At 48.6% G+C, this 20,311-nt stretch overlaps 1 protein-coding gene across 2 annotated transcripts in view; it reads right to left on the reverse strand.

The window, feature by feature from the left end:
• The window catches only part of Kif5a (kinesin family member 5A), a 43,107-nt gene that overhangs the window by 11,196 nt on the left and 11,600 nt on the right, over positions 1 to 20,311 (reverse strand). For both annotated transcript variants that reach the window (XM_041663715.1, XM_041663723.1), the window contains exons 2-16: positions 11,065 to 11,152; positions 10,899 to 10,972; positions 10,421 to 10,525; positions 9,937 to 9,985; positions 9,172 to 9,227; positions 8,883 to 8,970; positions 8,560 to 8,684; positions 6,335 to 6,439; positions 6,038 to 6,186; positions 5,780 to 5,928; positions 4,745 to 4,920; positions 3,010 to 3,078; positions 2,092 to 2,298; positions 1,666 to 1,812; positions 104 to 292 (exon numbers count right to left, since the gene is read on the reverse strand). In XM_041663715.1, coding sequence (XP_041519649.1) covers positions 104 to 292; positions 1,666 to 1,812; positions 2,092 to 2,298; positions 3,010 to 3,078; positions 4,745 to 4,920; positions 5,780 to 5,928; positions 6,038 to 6,186; positions 6,335 to 6,439; positions 8,560 to 8,684; positions 8,883 to 8,970; positions 9,172 to 9,227; positions 9,937 to 9,985; positions 10,421 to 10,525; positions 10,899 to 10,972; positions 11,065 to 11,152 — 1,776 coding nt within the window. The remainder of the gene's footprint in view (positions 1 to 103; positions 293 to 1,665; positions 1,813 to 2,091; positions 2,299 to 3,009; positions 3,079 to 4,744; positions 4,921 to 5,779; positions 5,929 to 6,037; positions 6,187 to 6,334; positions 6,440 to 8,559; positions 8,685 to 8,882; positions 8,971 to 9,171; positions 9,228 to 9,936; positions 9,986 to 10,420; positions 10,526 to 10,898; positions 10,973 to 11,064; positions 11,153 to 20,311) is intronic.

Consider the following 20,311-nt stretch of genomic DNA (forward strand, 5'->3'; position numbering starts at 1 on the left):
CTCGGGCTGTCCTCGAACTCAGAGAACCAACATCGGGCCGGGAGCTTTCCTACACCGCAGAATAGCCTCTCTCACTCTTGGGCGCTCATCCTCAGACGCTCACCTGTGAGATGAGCAGCTGGCAGGATGACAGCTCCCTGCCAGTCACCTCCATCTTGCGGTGACATTCCACCTGCAGGTTCTCCAACTGCCGACACCGCTTCACCACAGACTTGACCTCCGATTTGATTTTGCTGATGTAGAGTCGGGCCACGGTGAACTCCTCTTCGATGGCCCCGCTGATCTCCACTGGCTGAGGGTGGGCAGAGGGGGGAGAGCTGCTTCTGAGGCAGAAAGGGTGCATCTACATCCTTCACCCTTTGCCTGAATCACACGCCTTTGCGGGTACTCAAGGAAGCCCCGGTTCCTGAGTACCTTTTGACAGCCTGTGCTGGCTTGTTTTATGCCAGCTTGACATGAGCTAGAATATTCATTGAAAAAAAAAAAAATGCCTCCATAAAATCCAGCGGTAGGCAAGCTTGTAAGGCATTTTCTTAATTAGTGATTGACGGGAGAGGGCCCAGCCCATTGTGGGTGGGGCCATCTCTGGGCTGGTGGTTGTGGGTGCTATAAACTGGCTAAGGCTGCCAGTAAAGCAGGGCTCTTCCGTGGCCTCTCCATCAGCTCCTGCCTCCAGGTTTGCCTCCCTGTCTTGGCTTCCCTCAGTGGACTGTGACTTGGAATATGTAAGCCGGACAGACCCTCCCCTCCCACCCCCATCGCTTTTGGTCACAGTGTTTCATCACAGCCATTGTGGCCCTAAGACAAGGCTCCTAGCAACTAATGTTTCACTTCGAAGTCTCCTCTGACATTCAGACGCTGGATCAGGAGAGTCTTCCCTCCACCTTAAACATCAACCAGTCTTCTTTGGTTTGCTACATTGCCCTTGCCAGCCCCAAACCCCTGGGATTACCTGCTTCGCCTGTCTCAGCCTCCCGAGGACTGGCATTACAGCTGCACGCCCTATTCCCAGCTGGACTTTCTTTTGTGGATAACCCCAAACAGGTCTTTTTTTTTCTTTCGTTCTTGGTTTGGGTTTTTGTTTGTTTGTTTTTCTAGACAGGGATTCTGTGTGTAGCCATGGCTGTCCTGGAATTCGCTATATAGACCAGGCTGGTCTCGAACTCACAGAGATCCGCCTGCCTCTGCCTCTGAGTGCTGGGATTAAATGCATCTTGCACCATCGTCACCCGGCCTCCAATAGGTATTTTTCTCATGCATAGATGTCATCCCCCGCCCTCTGTGTCACCTCTAGATCTTGCCACAGAAATCTCTCTCTGTAGTCTGTGTGTGAACCCTTTAGAATGTGTCTTCTCAGTTGCTCTATAATTCTCTGTATTTCTGTATCTGAGGCACAGCCCCTTCTTTGGTTAACTTAAAAAAAAATGGATCTTGCTTGCCCAGACTGCCCTAGAACTCTTGTTTTCCCTGCCTCAGTCTCCCAAACGCTGGGGTCACAGGTGTGTGACAGCACATTTGGCTCTGGGAAGGGGATGTATCAAGGCTCTTTGACCCGCCTTCCTCAGTACCCCAGAAGGATGGACTGTCCCACCATGTCTCTCTCTCCAGTGCCCAGAGCACAGAGCAAGAGCACCCTGAACAACACCGCCTTCTCTCCCGACTTACCAGCTTAATCTCACCGTTGCCCACGATGACACTAAACTCGCTCAGGTCCTTCATCAGCCCATTGAGCACCTCAGCAATCCGTTTCCGCTGGTGTCCACTGACCTCCTGGAGCCGCTGTAGCTCTGACTCCAGGGACAGCATGGTGGCCTAGGGACAGCCCCTAAGGTCACTACCATTGCCATCCTCCTGCTCCCCTTCCCAGCTTCAGCAGAGCCTCTCATATCATGTAAGACTCTGAGGGCTTCTATGGAGAGAATACAGACCCTGCAGAAGCCTCTGGAAGAGAGAAGGGCAAATTGCAGAGGCAGGGCAGGGGAGGGCGTCAGCACACTGGACACCTGTACAGGAGGAGCCGTACTGCACAGTGGCAGGAAGCAGAGGTGTTCCCAGGTTAGGGCGCCCTCGGGCTACTTGCCAGCCACTTACCACCTTCTGGGACAGCTCGTCCACCAGCAGCTGGTTTTGCTGGCTCTTCTCTTCCACCTCCTGCGACTTCTGGTCGTAGTTGACTGCCAGCTCCTCCAGGGCCTGCAGGACTTCCTTCACCTCGTCCTTAGCAGCGTCGTTCTCTGACTGCAAGTGGCTCAGCTCCCGCTGGACCTTCTCATTGTCTCCCCGAGTAGACACCAGCAGCTTCGAGGAAGAGGCGGAGCGTGTAAGAACACACTCGGTCAGGGATTGCCTCTTGAGCCCCTAGGTCTATGAAAGCTGAATTCCCACACTCGCCTGGCACACGCTTGAAGTACGAATCAGGGAGATGTGAGCATCAGGCTTCATTATTCAAAATGAAAAAGCACCTGGACGCCATCGTCTAGACGGCAAGAATAACCTGGCTGGCTACTATGTAGCAACAACTAGGCTTGAACTCTTTTTAGTTAGTTACTTTGTTTGTTTTTTGAGACAGGGTTTCTCTGTGTAGTCTGGCTGTCCCGAAACTCACTATGTAGACCAGACTGGACTCGAATTCAGAGATCCACCTGCCTCTGTCACCCAGGTGTTTGGATCAAAGGCATGCACCACCAATGCCTGTGTTAGCCTTGAACTCTGATCTTCCTAACTTGACCTCCTAAATTTCCAGATTACAAGGATTTCCATGTGTCATTAGTCAATAAAGTAGAATGCCACCCACTTTTTTTTTTGATAAAGTTTCATGTATCCAAGTCTTTGTAGCTAAGAATGACCTTGAACTTTTATCCCCATTATTGGCACTCAGCAGATTACAGGTGTGTGCTACCTCATCTGGTTTACTCTGTGCTGGGGATCAACCACCCGGCTTCATGCCTGCTAAGACCACACTCTGCCAACTGAGCATCCACATCCTCAGCCCCTCTCTCCAGCTGTTACCTCTTCCTGGTCCAGCATCTGCTGCTTCAGCTTCTCAATGAGCTGGCTCTGCTGGTTGATCTCATCGTCCTGTCAGAGGCGAGAGGGGATGGTGAGGGGCTACTTCGCCCATTTTAGAGTGCAGGGACCAGAGGAAGAAGCGAGATCACAGAAAAATCAGAGTGCTGCTTTGAGTTGGGAAGCTTGCATACCAAAAGGAAGGCAGAACTTCGCTTTGCAATTCCTTTGGGACAAGGGCAGTACCCAGCAAAAGTCTCCATGTCCACATCCTTAGCCTAAACCCTCACGGTAGCATTCCAGTCTGGCCACATCATTTAAAAGCATTAAAAAAAAAAAACTAATGAAAAATTGGGGTACTTCTTGAGACAGGGTCTCATGTACCTAAGGCTGGTCTTGAACTCTGCATGTCTATGTAGTTGCAAATGGCCTCAAACTCTGATCCTTGTCTCAGCCTAACAGGTATTGGGATTATAGGCATGTGCCACCTTGGCCAGGACCTCTGTGCATGTATGTATTGAGACAGGGTCTACCATGTAGTCCAGGCTGGCCTAGAAGTATATTGGACTCAAATTCCCAATCTTCCTGTCTTCCTGCCTCAGTCTTGTGGTACTGGGATTATAGGTAGGAATACCACACCTGACTTAAAAGCAAACTCTCTCTCTAAATATATAGATGGATATATGTGTGTGTGTGTGTGTACAGTGTTTACTTTTTACATTATTATTTTTATTATATATGTATGTATATGTGCTATGTCTGCCTATGTTTGTGTACCTGCAGTGCCAGAAAAGGACATCAGATCTCCTAAAACATGAGTTACAGAAAGTTGTGAGCTGCCATGTGGGTGCTGGGAATCAAACCCAGGTCCTCTGAAAGAGCAGGCAGTGCTCTTAACTGCTGAGCCATCTCTCCAGTCTCAAAAGCAAATGTTTATCCATAACAACCAAATACATTTTGATAAACGAATTCTCAGACATAGACATCTATTTAAAAGAAACTTTCTCAGACAGTTTCCAGGCTGGCCTCAAACTTCCTACGCGGCTGAGGGTGACCTCGATTTCTGATATGCTGCCTCCACTGTGTGCTGGGATTACAGGCATGTGCCACCATGCCTGGTATTATATGGTGCTGAGGATTGGACTTAGGGCTTTCTTTGTGTACGCCAGGCAGGCGCCCTACCAACTAAGCTATACCCTTAGCCCTAAACAGATATTGTTATGAAGAATTGTTAAAACTATGTGATGTAATGCCAACTAAAAAAACCCGAACTGGTCAGGATGGTAACCCCAGCACCTAGGAGGCTGAGCCAGGAGAACCAAGAGTTTGGGCCTCACCTAAAATATGAGACTATCTCTAAGAAAGGAAAATAAGATGCAAATCACCTCCCCTGTATACCTCAGTTACACAATGCACAAAGAACAGTAAGATATTAGCAGCGTTATCTCTAGATAAGAGCTGATCAGTCTCTTCCATTTTCTTCTGTTTTTAAAACTTATTTTCCACATCATAATGGTGGCACAAAGCAATGTTTTAAAAAAATTACAGTGTTCTTGTGTTTGTGTGGTGTGTGCATGTGTGCATGCGTGTGCCCCGATGCTCATGTGGGGCTAGAAAACAACGTGTGGGGGTCGGTTCTCTCCTTTAGGTCATCGGGCTTGGCAGCAAGCACCTGTCCCTGCTACTGAGCCATCCTGCCACCACAAGCGAGCTTGTCACCCTGCCCAACTGCCTGCACCTTGTCGTCAAGCTGCTTGTAGAGGCGGCGGATCTCTTCCTCATACTTCTGCCTCTCCTCGGGTGCGATGCGGACCACGATGGATGAGTTGTCATTCACAGGAGTCTCCTCACACAGCTCGGCTCCCAGAGCTGAGTCCTCCCCAGCCAGGCGCTCGGTCTCAGGCACATTCTCTCCTGACAGGGACAGAAGGAAAGAAAAGACAGTGTGATGGTTGATATTACCAACTTAACCGCATCCAGCATCTCATCCAGCATGAGACAAAGCTCTGGATGTCTATGAGGGCGTTTCCACACTGAGTTAGTTCAAGTGGGCAGATCCGCCTTAAACGTGGGCAGCACTGGGCAGATCCACCTTAAACGTGGGCAGCACCGGGCAGGTCCACCTTAAACGTAGGCAGCACAGGGCAGGTCCACCTTAAATGTGGTAGCACCATTCCATGACTGGTGTCCAGATGAAAAGGAAGTCACAAGTGGAACACCAGCTCTCATCTGTTTCCTGACTGCAGGTGCCACGTGGGCAGCCACCTCAGGCTCCTGCACCTTCAGACTGTGAGCCAGAGTAGACACCCTCGCCCTTAAGTTACTTCCCTTTGGTGTCATGTCACACAGCACTGAGAAAAGTGGCTACAGGTGGAGAAGAGACAGCCTCATGCTTAAATCTGTTCTCCCCGAGTCCTCAGAGCCAGGATCTGCAGGCCCTCAGGTCCCTCCATCTTTGGAGGATCTTGGTAGATAATCAGTTTCTTCACAACTGTTCCTCTGCATTTCCAGAAACACAGCCTCGCTTCCTAGAGATTGTTGCTGGCCCTAAACACTCCCAGACTAGGCTGTTCCTAAGCCACACATCTTACTTTACCTCCCATGGGGGGTGGGTGCAGGGGATCCCTCTCCAAACATTGCGCCACCACTGCCTCTTACTCCCATGGGGTCCCTCTCCAAACATTGTGCCACCATTGCCTCTTACTGCCATGGGGTCCCTCTCTAACCATTGTACCACCGGCTGCCTCTACTCCCATGGGGGTCCCTCTCTAACCATTGCGCCACCGACTCAGCTCGGCCTCCAGCTTTGCGATGGTCTCCTTCTGGGCCTTGGTCTTCTCCTTCTCCTTCTCGTATTTCTTCTTCCATTGCTCAGCCGTCAGCTCCAGATTCACTGAGGCAGTATTCTTAATAGTCTTTGCCCTGAGTTGGAGAAAAAAGAAGCAAAGATGAGACTCACATTGTTCCCTGGTGACGGGTGGGGATGGTAAGGGATATGACCTGGAACCCCTCTGGGGACCCCGACACTGACCGCTGCCCAAACATCAGGGTAGACTTTGTCTCCGCGTCATTGTAGCTGGACGGTGAGCAGCAGATGAACATGGTGGTCCTACAGTTTCCTCCCAGGGAGTCCTGAAGAATCCGTGTCATTTTGCTGTCACGGTACGGCACATAGCTTTTCTAGAGCAGGAGACAGACCATGAATGAGAAACACTCTTTCAGCAGGGTAACAGAGGCTAGCGATTCTCCCTGGGGACTGAACAGCCATGGATTGGGGCATGAGATGGAGAAGAGGTTGAGGGGTGACGGTGACCTAGGGAACACTTACAGTGCCCTCAGCCAGGGCAGAGATCACGTTTCCCAGGGCCGACAGCGACTTGTTGATATTCTTTGCCTCGTCCAGCACAGCCCCTTCTGCTCCGGTCTTGCTGACCTGTCAGGGAGTTAGGAGACAAGCATGTCGGGAAGAGCCGAAACACTGTTTCCACTTGGAAGAGCCAAGCCCAAAAAGAGGGAGGAAGTGGGGAAGAGGATAAAGAGGGATGCTCAGCCAGGATCAGAAAGACCCTTCCAGCATTCCCGTGAACTCTCTTGCAGACGCCCCGACCATGATAGTATAGATAGGTTATATACTATCATTTATATGAGATATTCAAAGCCAGAGGGTAAACCAGTGGTTTGCAGGGGATGGGAGGGTGGGGAAAATGGGAAGTAACCATTGGGTAATAAAAAACGTTCTAGAATGTGGCAGTAGCGACAGTGGAGGGTCTTGAGAGGAAACTAAACCGGCTGGATTGTTTGGGGGTGAGGGCTCCGAGACTCACTATGTAACCCGGGCTGGCTTGATACTCATGTTCACCTTGTTCCGGCCTGACTTCAGGGTTACAGACATGACCACCACTCCCGACTCAGGATTGTTCTGTGTTTTGTGTTTTGCAGGTGCACAGATGTGCAAAGGTCAGAGGTCAACTTGCTTTTTAAAATATCTATCTATCTATCTATCTATCTATTATGTATACAATATTCTTTCTGCGTGTATGCTTGAAGGCCAGAAGAGGGCACCAGACCTCATTACAGATGGTTGTGAGCCACCATGTGTGGTTGCTGGGAATTGAACTCAGGACCTTTGGAAGAGCAGGCAATGCTCTTAACCGCTGAGCCATCTCTCCAGCCCCCACTTTTTTTTTTTTAGTCAAGGTCTCTTGATGGGACAGGGAATGTTCTGGTTAGCTATGCTAGCTGGCCAGCGTGTCCCAGGACCTGTCTCCACCTCCCCGGTGACGGAACTACAGGCATGCGCCACCATGCTCAGGTTTTACATGGCTGCTGTAGACTGAACTCAGGTCCTTCTGCTGGTAAAGTTAGCACCTTAGCAATCCCCCAGCCTGATGTTTTATTTTGTTTGAGTCAAGGTGACTCGTCCAGGCTAGTCAGACTCCTATGTTGTTAATGATGAACTTGAACGTCTGATCCTCCTACTGCCATCCCTCAAGTGCTGGGATAACAGGCATGCAGCAGTACGCCCTGCTTTACACTGCTAGAGAGACATCAAACACGAGGTCTTAGTCCTGCTCAGATGGCACTCTACCAAAGAAGTATGCTCCCAGCCCTGGATTATAAATGTGTGTGGGCCTTTGTGTGTGTGTGCGCGCATGTATGTCTATGGTATGACATGTGACAGGCTAAGGGAAAGCATAAGCATGTCATGGCATGTGTGTGGTCAGAGGGCAAACTCAGGTGTATGTCACGGCATGTGTGTGGTCAGGTGTATGTCACAGCATGTGTGCATTCAGAGGACAACCTCAGGTGTATGTCATAGCATGTGTGCAGTCAGGTGTATGTCACGGCACGTGTGTGGTCAGAGGACAACCTCAGGTGTATGTCATAGCATGTGTGCAGTCAGGTGTATGTCACGGCATGTGTGTGGTCAGACGACAACCTCAGGTGTCGGTCGTCACTTTAAGGCTGGGTCCCTTGGCTGCTCACTCCGCACACAGCAGCTCCCCCTAACTGTAGGAGCCCTCGAATTGCAGACCCGAGGCACCTGCCTGGCCTTATGTGACTTGCGGAGATCTGAGCTCAGGTCCCCCGGCTTGCCCAGCAAGTGCTCCACCTTTGGGCCACTTCCCTGGGAATTAGTTTAGTGGTAAAAATATTTGCTTATTACTGTGCCATGGGGGGGGGCGGGGAGAGGGACGTACTATCTTCCTGTTCCTCCCGTGTTGTGCTGGGAGGAAAGGAGCATCACCACCACTAACGGCCAAATGTGTTTTTTTTTTAATTTAATTTTTGTTTTTTATTGTTTGTTTGTTTTGCTTTGTTTTTGTTGTTTTCTGGCTTTTGAGACAGGCTTTCTTTGTGTAACCCTGGCTGTCCTGGAACTCATCCTGTAGACCAGGCTGGCCTTGAACTCACAGAGATCCACATGCCCGTGACTCCCAAGTGCTGGGATTAAAGACCACTACCCAGTCTCAAATTTAATTTTTAGAAAGGCAAACCTTCCCCCAAGGATTCCTTTTCAGCCCACCCCCCCACCTTCACCAAATTCCCAACCTTCTCGCTCCCGGCCAGGTCCACAAGGTACAGCTTCCCGCTGAGCTTCTGCTCGGTCTCTATGTTCTCCTGCTTGATGTTGATGAGGAAGATGCTATGGCTCCGAGAGCTGTGCTCGTTCATATCTGCAGGAACAGGGAAGCAAGGTCCTCTACCTACCAACCCCTGCGGCGCTGCAGCCCTTGGCCACGTGCCCGCGGGCTGTCACCACTCCACCCCACACACACACCCCCCGAGAGACCCCTGCTCCCCCTGCTTGCCCCCGGTGGGCACAGAAGAGAAGCCAGAAGACCTCCAGACCCACTCTTTATCTCCCCACTCACTGGTGACAGCTACGTGGCGGTTCGACTTCCCTTCATCGATCACATCCAGAATCTCCTCCGGGCTGGACACAAAGCGTTCGGTACAACCCTGTCGGAGGAAAATCGCAGGGGCCATAGGTTTTGATCTTTAGATTAAGCTGCCCGCATACCACCCAAGTGACCTGTCAGGAGACTTCCAAGCCCCTTTGGGCACCTCTCGCTCATCCACCATCTGGGTCGCCAACCCGTCCTCCCTCACACAGGCTCTTGGTACCCCAGTAGCATAGGCAGGAGTCCAGCCTGCTCTTACCTTGACAAACGGCACCCGGTTTTTGTCTTCGTGCACAGACAGGTTTGTCTTGGTCACTGAATCAAGACAGAGCAGGGTGAGTGAGGCCAGCACACCTGGACCACCCCTAGATACCCTGCAGGCATGAAGACTTCATGGCGGGACACACACACACACACACACACACACACACACTCCAAAGACCATGTTCACAGGGAAGCACCCTTCCTCCCCTCCTCACGAGACTGTGTCTCTTTTCTGGCTCCGTACAGATAAGGGCTGAGCCTTAAGCTAGCTCATCTCCTGACTCCCCCAGGCTTTGGGGAATTGTTATTCTGTAGCAAGGGGACTGAACCCAGACTCCCTGCTAGGAAAGCCCTTGACCTCCTGCCCTACATTCCCCCCTTCCTCCTCCCATCTCTGTTTTTGTTCTATTAATTAGGGGTTGAAGTATGGCCTCTCTCTTGCTAGGCAGGCTCCACTACTCACCTCCATCCCAGCCCTTTTCATTTTTTTTTTTTCCTTTTGAGACACAATCTCGCTAAGCTGCCAAGGGGGAGGGCTCAAAAAAAAAAAAAATCACAATCCTGCCTCAGCCTCTGAGTAGCTAGGGTTCCAGGCTAGCATTCCCATCCCTGACTGAAACCCTGTGGAGGAGCAGAGCTTAGGCCTCTGGTGTGAAGAGATATGTCCTGGATGCCCAACCACAACCAGACTCCAGCTAAAGGTGGTCTCTCTGTCCTCAGGCTCCTCACAGGCCTTTACCCACTGAGCCCAAGTACTCACCATCCAAAAGGTCTCGGATCTTATCCAGGTAAATCTCAAAGTAAGAAACCTGGTTGGGAAGAAAGTGGATGATGTGAGATGTTCTGTTGTTGATGTTTTAATTTTATTTTTATGTGAATGAGTGTTTTGTCTGTCTGCATGTCTGTTCATCATATGCATGCATGGTGCGAGAAGAGCCCATCAGATCCCCGGGAACTGGAGTTAGAGAGGGTTGTGGGTCACCAGGTATGCGCTGGGAATTGAACCCGGGTCCTCTGGAAGAGCAACCAGCGTTCTTAACCTCTGAGCCCTGAGAGGGGGTGATCTTAAGTCTGACACAGGAATCCCAACCAATGTGATTATCTCAAGGAGGGCAGTGGTTGGGGAAGTGCAGGAGAAGACATCTCAGAGAGAAGTCAAGATAACCAGAGTGGAGAGTAATGCTTTAGCTGGTTCACTCTAGGCTTTTCCATCTCTGGGTCCCCAGGAGTCGTGTGCTGATCACCTTGATGTGGAACTCCAGGTTCTCATCCATGGAGTAGATGTGGTTGAAGATGTCTCGAGCAATCCGAGGAATGATTCCCATCAGCTGAGGGTCGTGCAGCTTGCCCTGGGGAGTCAAGGCATAGCAGAGTAAGGCTCAGGACGAGACAACGCCGAGGTGGGCAGGGGACACAGAGGCAAAGAGGGACATGAAGAGCACCCTCAGTTAGGAGATGGTCACCGCCATGTCTGCCTTCGAATGGAAGCTGATAACTGAGCAGCCTTTGGACTTCCATTGCTGGTGCTTCTCTGGATCAAAGGAGGACAACCGGGGTCACAAGAGGGAGGGAAAGTGGGTGCCTAAAGGGGTTCCTCCCTACCACACTGCTCATCTCATCCTCCAGACCCTTCTGCCTCCGATTCAGCCCACCCTCGAGTCCCGATCGTCCCCAGCAGTGAGCCTTCCTAGCACCTCTCAAACCCCCAGTCAGAACTCTCACCTCCATGGTATGTGTTTTCCCTGAGGACGTCTGCCCATAAGCAAAAATTGTGCCATTGTAGCCAGCAAGGACATCTGGAAGAGAAGGCAGAGAACGAGATCTGGTGTGTGTAGGGGGGTGGCGGTGGCGAGCATGGAAAAATACATTCAGGAGAGATGTCTTTTACCTTTGACGATCTGCATGGCACATGCATGATAAACTTGCTCCTGAGTTGTGTTTGGGGGGAATACACGGTCAAAGACATACGGCTTTCCCTGGAGGGGAAAGAACACAGCCATCAGCAGGGAGTGTGAAATGGAAGAGGGCCCCGCAGACCTTCCCATCAGCCTGCAGAGGGCGTCCCACTCCGGAGCCCCTGGCGGGAGAAGCGGTTCACATCTGACAGCGGGAGGGGTGCTGTGTGCTTGGGTCATTAGGGAGTGCCTTGCAGTGTAAGGGGGTCCTCATCTGGATGTGAGATCCTAGCACTCCGCTAACCCTAACACCTTCCTGGGGAAAATGGAGAGGGAGGAATTATTATCAGTGAAAAGAACCTCAAAGTTTAAAAGTGTCTTCCTCTGCAGGACTGTACGTCTCTTACAGAACTTCAAGATACACTAAGAAGGGGGCTGGAGAGATGACTCAGCAGCCAGGAGCATATACTGCTCTTGCAGACGACCTGCGTTCAAGTCCCTGCAGCCACACAGCGGCTCACAAGAGTCCTTAACTCTGTTCCATGGGATCTGGTGGTCTCTCCTGGCCTCTCCCAGCATGTACAATACACTCACACATGTGTAAAACACTCACATACATGCAATACACTCATGTGTAAAACACACACATACGTGCAAAACACTCATCCATGAACTTTTTTTTTTATTGTAAATAAATTTTTATTTAAGGGATTTGATTCCATTGCTCTCCATCCTGAGTCACATGGTTTCGAGATTTCTGAAGGGAGTTAAAAAAAAGAATTAAAAGCCGGGCGGTGGTGGCGCACGCCTTTAATCCCAGCACTCGGGAGGCAGAGGCAGGCGGATCTCTGTGAGTTCGAGACCAGCCTGGTCTACAGAGCTAGTTCCAGGACAGGCTCCAAAGCCACAGCGAAACCCTGTCTCGAAAAACCAAAAAAAAAAAAAAAAAAAAAAAAGAATTAAGCTCTCACAGCTTTTGACTTGGGGAATGCATGTTATCTTCTCAGAAAAACACAACACTATCAAGTGCCTGCTTTCTTCTGTGAAGAACAACAATCTTTGGTCACAGTTTTTTTTTTTTTCTTTTTCAAACCAGGGTTTCTTTTTGTAACAGCCTTGGCTGTCCTGGAACTCACGCTGTAGACCAGGCTAGCCTTGAATTCACAAGATCCACCTGCCTCTACCTTCTGAGTGCTGGGATTAAAGCTTGTACCACCACCTGGCTCATAATTTTTTTTTAAATATGCAAAATTGGTTACACAGGTGTAGACTGTTCTCTGGGGTGTGAGGAAACACGCATACACCATACAGAAATATGGGCCTACAGGCCTCTGTGAAGATACAGGCACGATTCCCTCATTTCGAAAGAAATATATGAAATCAGAAATGGGGATGCCCGGTAAGGAACATGGCTTGGGAGAGCACTTGTCTGCCATGACATGCACAGGACTGGCAGCAGACAAACTGGAGCAGGGCCTCAGACCCACAAGTACTGGGCCAGTCTAGGTCATGTGCTGCAGAATGTATATAATTCAGAGGGCTAAGCTTGCTTTATTTTATTTTCAAAAGAGATTCCTTTCTATTTTTTAAAGATTTATTTATTGGGGGCTGGAGAGATGGCTCAGAGGTTAAGAGCATTGCCTGCTCTTCCAAAGGTCCTGAGTTCAATTCCCAGCAACCACACGGTGGCTCACAACCAACTGTAATGGGGTCTGGTGCCCTCTTCTGGCCTGCAGGCATATACACAGACAGAATATTGTATAAATAATTTTTTTTTTTTTTTTGGTTTTTCGAGACAGGGTTTCTCTGCGGCTTTGGAGCCTGTCCTGGAACTAGCTCTGTAGACCAGGCTGATAAATAAATATTTTTTAAAAAAGATTTAGCCGGGCGGTGGTGGCACACGACTTTAATCCCAGCACTCAGGAGGCAGAGGCAGGCGGATCTCTGTGAGTTCGAGGCCAGCCTGGTCTACAAGAGCTAGTTCCGGGACAGGCACCAAAGCTACAGAGAAACCCTCAAAAAACCTAAATAAATAAATAAATAAATAAATAAAAAGATTTATGATGTATATAGTGTTCTATCTGCATGTACACCTGCAGGCCAGAAGAGGGCGCCAGATCTCATTACAGATGGTTGTGAGCCACCATATGGTTACTGGGAATTGAACTCAGGACCTCTTGGAAGAGCAACCAGTGCCCTTAACTGCTGAGCCATCTCTCCAGCCTCAGTCAAATAATTCCTAATCATATCTAGGGTCTTCTCTCTGCTGCCATCAGTGACAGGTTTTCCAGCTGTGCCTCCCTGCCAATCAGTCTTATCTGTTAAATCGTTTTATTAGAGTCTACATGTGTCCATCTGAAATGTGAGCCCCTAGGTCCACTCGTGGCAGAGTTTGGGAGATGAACTTTAACAAATTGACAAAAACCCCACCACGTCCCCCAAAAGGAAGGTAGCTCAGCTAGAGTCAGACAGACAGACAGCTATACGCACTCTCTCCAGTTCAGCACATGCACACCGTGTTACTCTGGAAAGAGAAACGGGGGAGACACATTTTATTCTTTACGCTTTGTCATTAGTGCTCGTGTTTATTTGTTATTTTGGCTTTTTGATGTTTATTTTTGAAGTTCTGGTTGGCCTGTAACTCATAATGCAGCCCAGGTTGGCCTGTAACTCACGATATAGCCCAGGCTGGCCTGTAACTCATGATGTAGCCCAGGCTGGCCTGTAACTCATGATGTAGCCCAGGCTGGCCTGTAACTCATGATGTAGCCCAGGCTGAACTGTAATTCATGATGTAGCCTAGGCTGGCCTGTAACTCATGATGTAGCCCAGGCTGAACTGTAATTCATGATATAGTCCAGGCTGGCCTGTAACTCACGATGTAGCCCAGGCCGGCCTGTAACTCATGATGCAGACCAGACTGACCTTGAGCTGGCAGCAACTCTGCCTCTGGCTCTCAAGTGTTGGGATTACAAAACATAGCTTTGATTATATTCCTTTTTTTTTTTTAAAGATTTATTTTAGTCAGGCTTGGTGGCACACACCTGTGATATCAGCACTAGGGAGGCAGTGGCAGAAGGATTTCTAAATTCTACAGCGTGAATTCCAGGACAGCTAGGGACTACACAAGAAACCTTGTCTCAAAAAATAAAATAAAAATTGAAAGACCTGTTTTATTTTGTCAATTACGTGTGTATGTATGTATGTGCACACGGGGCGCAGGTGCTCAAAGCGTCCAGAAGAGGGCGTCAGGCCCCTTGAGCTGGAGTTAGGGCCTTTTGAGCTGTCAGTCATAGGTGCTTGGAACAGAGCTCGAGTCCTCTGCAAGGCAGTGTATGCTCTCAACCACTGAACCATCGCTCCAGCTCTATATTATTCAACGTAAAAGTATTTCATTTAATATGTTCTAATGTCTCATAGCTACATACTCTATAGCTGAAGATGCCACGTACTTTGATTACAGGACATATAGAAATCAACCCCAACCCACCAGGAAACTTCCTCCCTGCTAGCTAGTTTTCCTGCTAAAAGGCTCCCTGGGGGCTTCTGGACAGTGTATTGAACCTCTATGTTACAGTTCCGACCTGCCAGGTAACATGTGCCCACTGCTGCATCGGGGACACAGCTGTCACGTCTATAGAGCGAGTTCCAGGACGGACAGAGCTTCACGATGAGACCCCAGGGCAGTGGTACCTGACCTGTGTACCAGACCCTTTGGGATCTGCGTATTAGATATTTACATTGTGAGTCATAACAGCAAAATTACAATTACGAAGTAGCAATGAATAATTTTCTGGTTGGGGGGGTCACCACAGTGTGAGGAACTGTAATAAAGGGTCGCAATGTTAGGAAAGTTGAGAACCACTGCCCTCGGGTGAAATCAACTGTCGTTATTTTGCTCAATGGACGTGTTTTCAGCTGCATTCTAAATACTTATATTCATCCCTATAGACCTGGGCTGCGGCCAACATTGCCAGAGAGTCTTTGTGCAGTGGGCATCAGTCAGTGCAGAGGTGGGTAATCAGTCAAAGTACTAAGACAAGGGAACTGGATGCTCATCCCTAAATGGGATGTATTTATCAGCTCCTGCCCACACATCCCAGCCCTAAGTGGGACATTTTTATCACACACACATGCACGCACACACGCACGCACGCATGCACACGCGCATGCACACACACGCATGTGCACGCAGACGCACAAACACACGCGCGCACACACGCACGCATGTGCACGCACGCACACACACGCGCATGCACACACACGCCCAAACACACGCGCACACGCACGCACACACATGCACACATTCCAGTCTCAGGGAACCTCGAGGATGAGGAGACAGGTGCACAGGCTGAAGGACAGGGAGAAGCGCGGTGCAGCGCTGTTTTCCTGGACATGACATGTGTCACTCAGGAACTCCACACCTTTAGTTGCTACCACCAGACCTGTAGGAGCTCAAGCCAGGCACTCCAGCACAGGTCGGGGAGGCGCTCCAGACCCAGCCTTTACCGAGCAGTTGGGGCAGTCGGTCGCCGCTGGGGAAGGAGAATCGCATGTCTTTTAAGAGGCTCTCCCACTGGCAGGTTTTCCCATGTGCCATGGGGCCAGGACGAACTGAACTTACCACACCACCAACAAAAAGATATGCGGGACTCATCTGGGGACAAACAGGGGAGTGGAGGAGGGGAATGGAGGGTATAGAAACAGTTATGTTGAATTGTATGCATGTATGATGTTCTCCAGAACAATTATAAATTACTTTCAAAGATGACACAATACTATCTCTTTTTTTGTTTGTTTGTTTTGTTTTTCAAGACAAGGTTTCGGGCTGGAGAGATGGCTCAGAGGTTAAGAGCACTGCCTGCTCTTCCAAAGGTCCTGAGTTCAATTCCCAGCAACCACATGGTGGCTCACAACCATCTGTAGTGAGGTCTGGTGCCCTCTTCTGGGCTGCAGGCATAACGCAGAAAGAATATTGTATACATAATAAATAAATAAATACGTAAATAAATAAATAAAAACAAAATCAAGGTTTCTCAGTGTAGCCCTAGCTGTCCTGGAACTCACTCTGTAGACCAGGCTGGCCTTGAACTCACAGAGATCCACCTGCCTCTGCTGGGATTAAAGGCATGTGTCACCACTGCCTGGCACAATAATATATATCCTTTTCCTTATATATCTTTGCACAAAGGAGAAACATTTCTATTTTCAGATATTAAAAGCTACAGACTCAGGCTGGAGAGATGGCTCAGTGGTTAAGGGCACTGGCTGCTCTTCCAGAGGTTTTGAGTTCAATTCCCAGCAATCACACTGTGACTCACAATCATCTATAATGAGATCTGGTGCCCTCTTCTGGCCTACAGGCATATTTGCAGGTAGAACACTTTAAAATTAATAAAAATCTTTTTTAAAAAATATTTATTTATTTATTTATGTATTTATTTATTTATTATGCATACAATATTCTGTCCAGACCTCATTACAGATGGTTGTCAGCCACCATGTGGTTGCTAGGAATTGAACTCAGGACCTTTGGAAGAGCAGGCAATGATCTTAACCGCTGAGCCATCTCTCCAGCCCCATAAATAAAAATCTTAAAACAAACAAAACAAAACAGAAAAGCTACAGGCTAGACATGGTAGTGCATACCTTAATCCCGGCAGAAGCAGCAGGATCTCTGGAAGTTTGAGGCTAGCCTTGTCTATGTAGTGAGTTCTAGGCCAGGCAAGGCTAAATAGTAAGACCATGTTTCAAAAAAATAAATATATATGGATATACATATATATTTATAAATACACACACGCACGCACACACACACACACACACACACACACACACACACATATATATAGTCTTTGGGGCTGGAGAGATGGTTCAGTGCTGGGTTCAATTCCCAGCACCCATGTGGTAGCTGACACCAGGCATGCACACAGCACACACAGACATGTAACAAAGCACCCATATATGTTAAAAAAATAATAACAATAAAATTAATTTTTAAAAAGGTCTAGAAATGTAAGTTGGTAGAATGATTGCCTACCATATTCAAAGCCCTGGATTTGATTGCCAGCACGGAATGAACTAGGCGTGGGAGCTCATGCCTATAATCCTAGCACTAGGGAGGTAGATGCAGGAGGATCAAAAACTCAAGGTTATCCTCAGCTGCATAACGACTTCAAAGTCAAAGACTCTGAACCAAAAATAATATTTTAAATTGAATCTGTCATTTGGTTAAAATTAGCTAGAAATATTTATTTGGGCTCTCCAAATCAATACACCCAACGCCCAAGCAGCTGGGCTGAGGAGTGGGACCTGCAGCCGAACCCTGCTGAAGCATGGGCAAGGCCCTGGGTCTGATCCTATCACCAAAATAGTAAGTTACACTTAAAAAGAGTAGAGCCAGGAAACAGAATTCACAGAGGAAGAGGGCTGAGGAAGGAAGTCCTTAGTGGGGTATGATAAACTGATTTTAGCAAGTCATTCTATTCCATTAAGTGCTTAAATATTTATATTCTATACTAAGATTCCGGTGCTAGGAATGCAGTTCGCAAAACACTTACCAAAGTGATTAAGGATCGATATTTTAAAAGTTCACTTCAGTGGTTTGTCTTCAAGAAAAACACAGAAGAAAGTCAAACACCGAGCAATGACAAGTTGGACTGTGGCTCAGAAAGTGTGTGTTTGGCACACACAAGGCTCTGAGCCCCCATCAATACTCAGCACAGAAAGAAAGAAAATAGAGGACAAGGAGAGGAGGGGAGAGGGAAAAGGAATAACTGGCAAAAATGTCTCGGCAGGTGAGACTTCTAACTGCCACACGTGGCCTAAATTTGACCCCAGGACTCACCTGGTGGAAAGGAGAGAACTGACCTCCATAACTTGTCCTCTGACCTCCACACGTGTGCTGTGGCATGCCAACCCCAACACACACACACACAAATAAATGCATGTAACTTTATCAAAGAAGAAAAGGAGGAGGTTACAACTCCATTAAAACAAGTGATGTTAGCCGGGCAGTGGTGGCGCACGCCTTTAATCCCAGCACTTGGGAGGCAGAGGCAGGCAGATCTCTGTGAGTTCGAGACCAGCCTGGTCTAAAAGAGCTAGTTCCAGGACAGGCTCCAAAACCACAGAGAAACCCTGTCTCGAAAAACCAAAAAAAAAAAAACAAAAAAAACAAACAAACAAGTGATGTTGAGCCAGGCACAGTGGTGCACGCCTTTGACCCCAATCCGGAGAGGCAGGCTTTCTGTGAGTTCAAGGCCAGCATGGTCTACAGAGTTGAGTTCCACGATAGCCAGGGTTACATAGTGAGACCCTGTCTAGAAAAACACGGAACAAACAAAGGGAGGTTGGTGTCCATACATTGCCATGTCCAAGAGTGATCAACTGAAAAAATAAAAATGATGTCTATTGTCAAGCAGGGGTGGCGCATGTCTTTGATCCCAGCATTTGGGAGGCAGAGGCAGGCGGATCTCTGTGAGTTTGAGACCAGCCTGGTCTACAAGAGCTAGTTCCAGGGCTGTTACACAGAGATACCCTATCTCAGAAAACAAAACTGATGTCCACCATGGGGGCTGGGGACACAGCACGGTGGTAGAGTGCTTACCTAGTAGGCCCTGAGTTCAAGTCACAAGCAATGCAACACGCACACAGTCTATGAGTTGCATTTTTTTAAAAGATAAACGACAGATGAGCTCATATGTGGTCTGTGTACCAGGGACTATGGACGGAGTGTCACTCAGAGCACCTCGTGTATGAGCTGCAATGTACAGTCGGTACCCTCCCGCTCATGACCATGAAGTCCACTTGAGTCCTGAAAGTAGTACTCCTCCTGACAATGCTCGGGGCCACGGTGGGTATGATGTGCACTCGGTGTGTGGGAGAGACAGTGAAGAAGACAGATAAAGCCACACTTTATCTGTATCACTGCAGGCTGAGCTCACCGCCTTGGTAGCAGGCTCCTGAGTGGTCATCAGGCTGTCTCAGGCCTTTATATCTCCAACCCCCATGAGTGTTGAGTGTAAGTTTGGTCCTGCTATCTTTTTTGGCCAGACAGCATCTGCTCTGGTCCCTTGGGGGCAACTGCTCTCTTGCTCCATTTCTGACAATGGAATCAAAGCTGGCACGGTACACCTGCCTCCTACCCCAAACTGAATTCTACCAAATAGTGTGTGAGCTGGGGCTCAGCTTGTGGGTAAGGTGTGGGACAAAGGCCTCCTGCCTCCTGGTCATTCCCTGAGCACAGAGTACAGTTCCCTGGAGGTGGGGGAGGAGAAAGTAGGAAAGACAAAAGGTGAAGGGTATGCCTTTTTTATAGTAGCAAAAACTAAGCCTTGTGGAGGGCAGGAGTATATACATAGAACAGCTTTAGAAAACAGGTACGGGCCAGGCATGGTCGCGCACGCCTTTAATCCCAGCACTGGGGAGGTTGAGGCTCGCGGATCTCTGTGAGTTCAAGGCCAGCCTGATCTATAGAGCGAGTTCCAGGACAGCCAGAGGTACACAGAGAAGCCCTGCCTTAGAAAAACAAACAAACAAACAAAAAACAAAAGCAACAACAACAGCAAAGACAGGGAGACCAACAGAAAGGAAACAAACATGGAAGCCAGCATGATGGTGTACACTTGGAATCCCAGCATTGGTGAGGTGGAGGCAGGAGGATGCCCATTCAAGGCTAATAAGAGCTACACAATAAGTTCAAGGTCAGCATAGGCTATAAGAGACCTTGCATAGGCTATATAGAGGAGAAGAAAGAAAAGGAAGAGGAGAAAATAAACAAACCAGAAATGGAAGAGTTACTGATTAAACTAAAAATATAAAAGTATAGATGATGTTGCGGGATATTGTATACGGTATGAAGATATATCGCTGTGATTGGTTTAATAAAGAGCTGAAAGGCCAATAGCTAGGCAGGAGGTATAGGTGGAACTTCCAGGCAGAAAGAGGAAGTAGGGGTGCAGAGGAGAGACCAACAAGACACGGAGGGAGTCAGACATATGGAATCAAAGAAAGGTGAAAGGCCACAGGATAAAACATAGATTAATAGAAATGGGTTTATTTAAGTTATAAGAGCTAGTTAGGGACTGGAGAGATGGCTCAAAGGTTAAGAACACGGACTGTTCTTCCAGAGGTCCTGAGTTCAATTCCCAGCAACCACATGGTGGCTCACAACCATCTGTAATGAGATCTGGTGTCCTCTTCTGGCCTGTAGGCAGACATGGAAACTAACACTATATA

The sequence above is a fragment of the Microtus oregoni genome, unplaced genomic scaffold (genome assembly GCF_018167655.1).
Source record: "Microtus oregoni isolate MIOR12 unplaced genomic scaffold, Mior012 000001F_ref0000356, whole genome shotgun sequence".
In the NCBI taxonomy this organism is placed as follows: Eukaryota; Metazoa; Chordata; class Mammalia; order Rodentia; family Cricetidae; genus Microtus; species Microtus oregoni.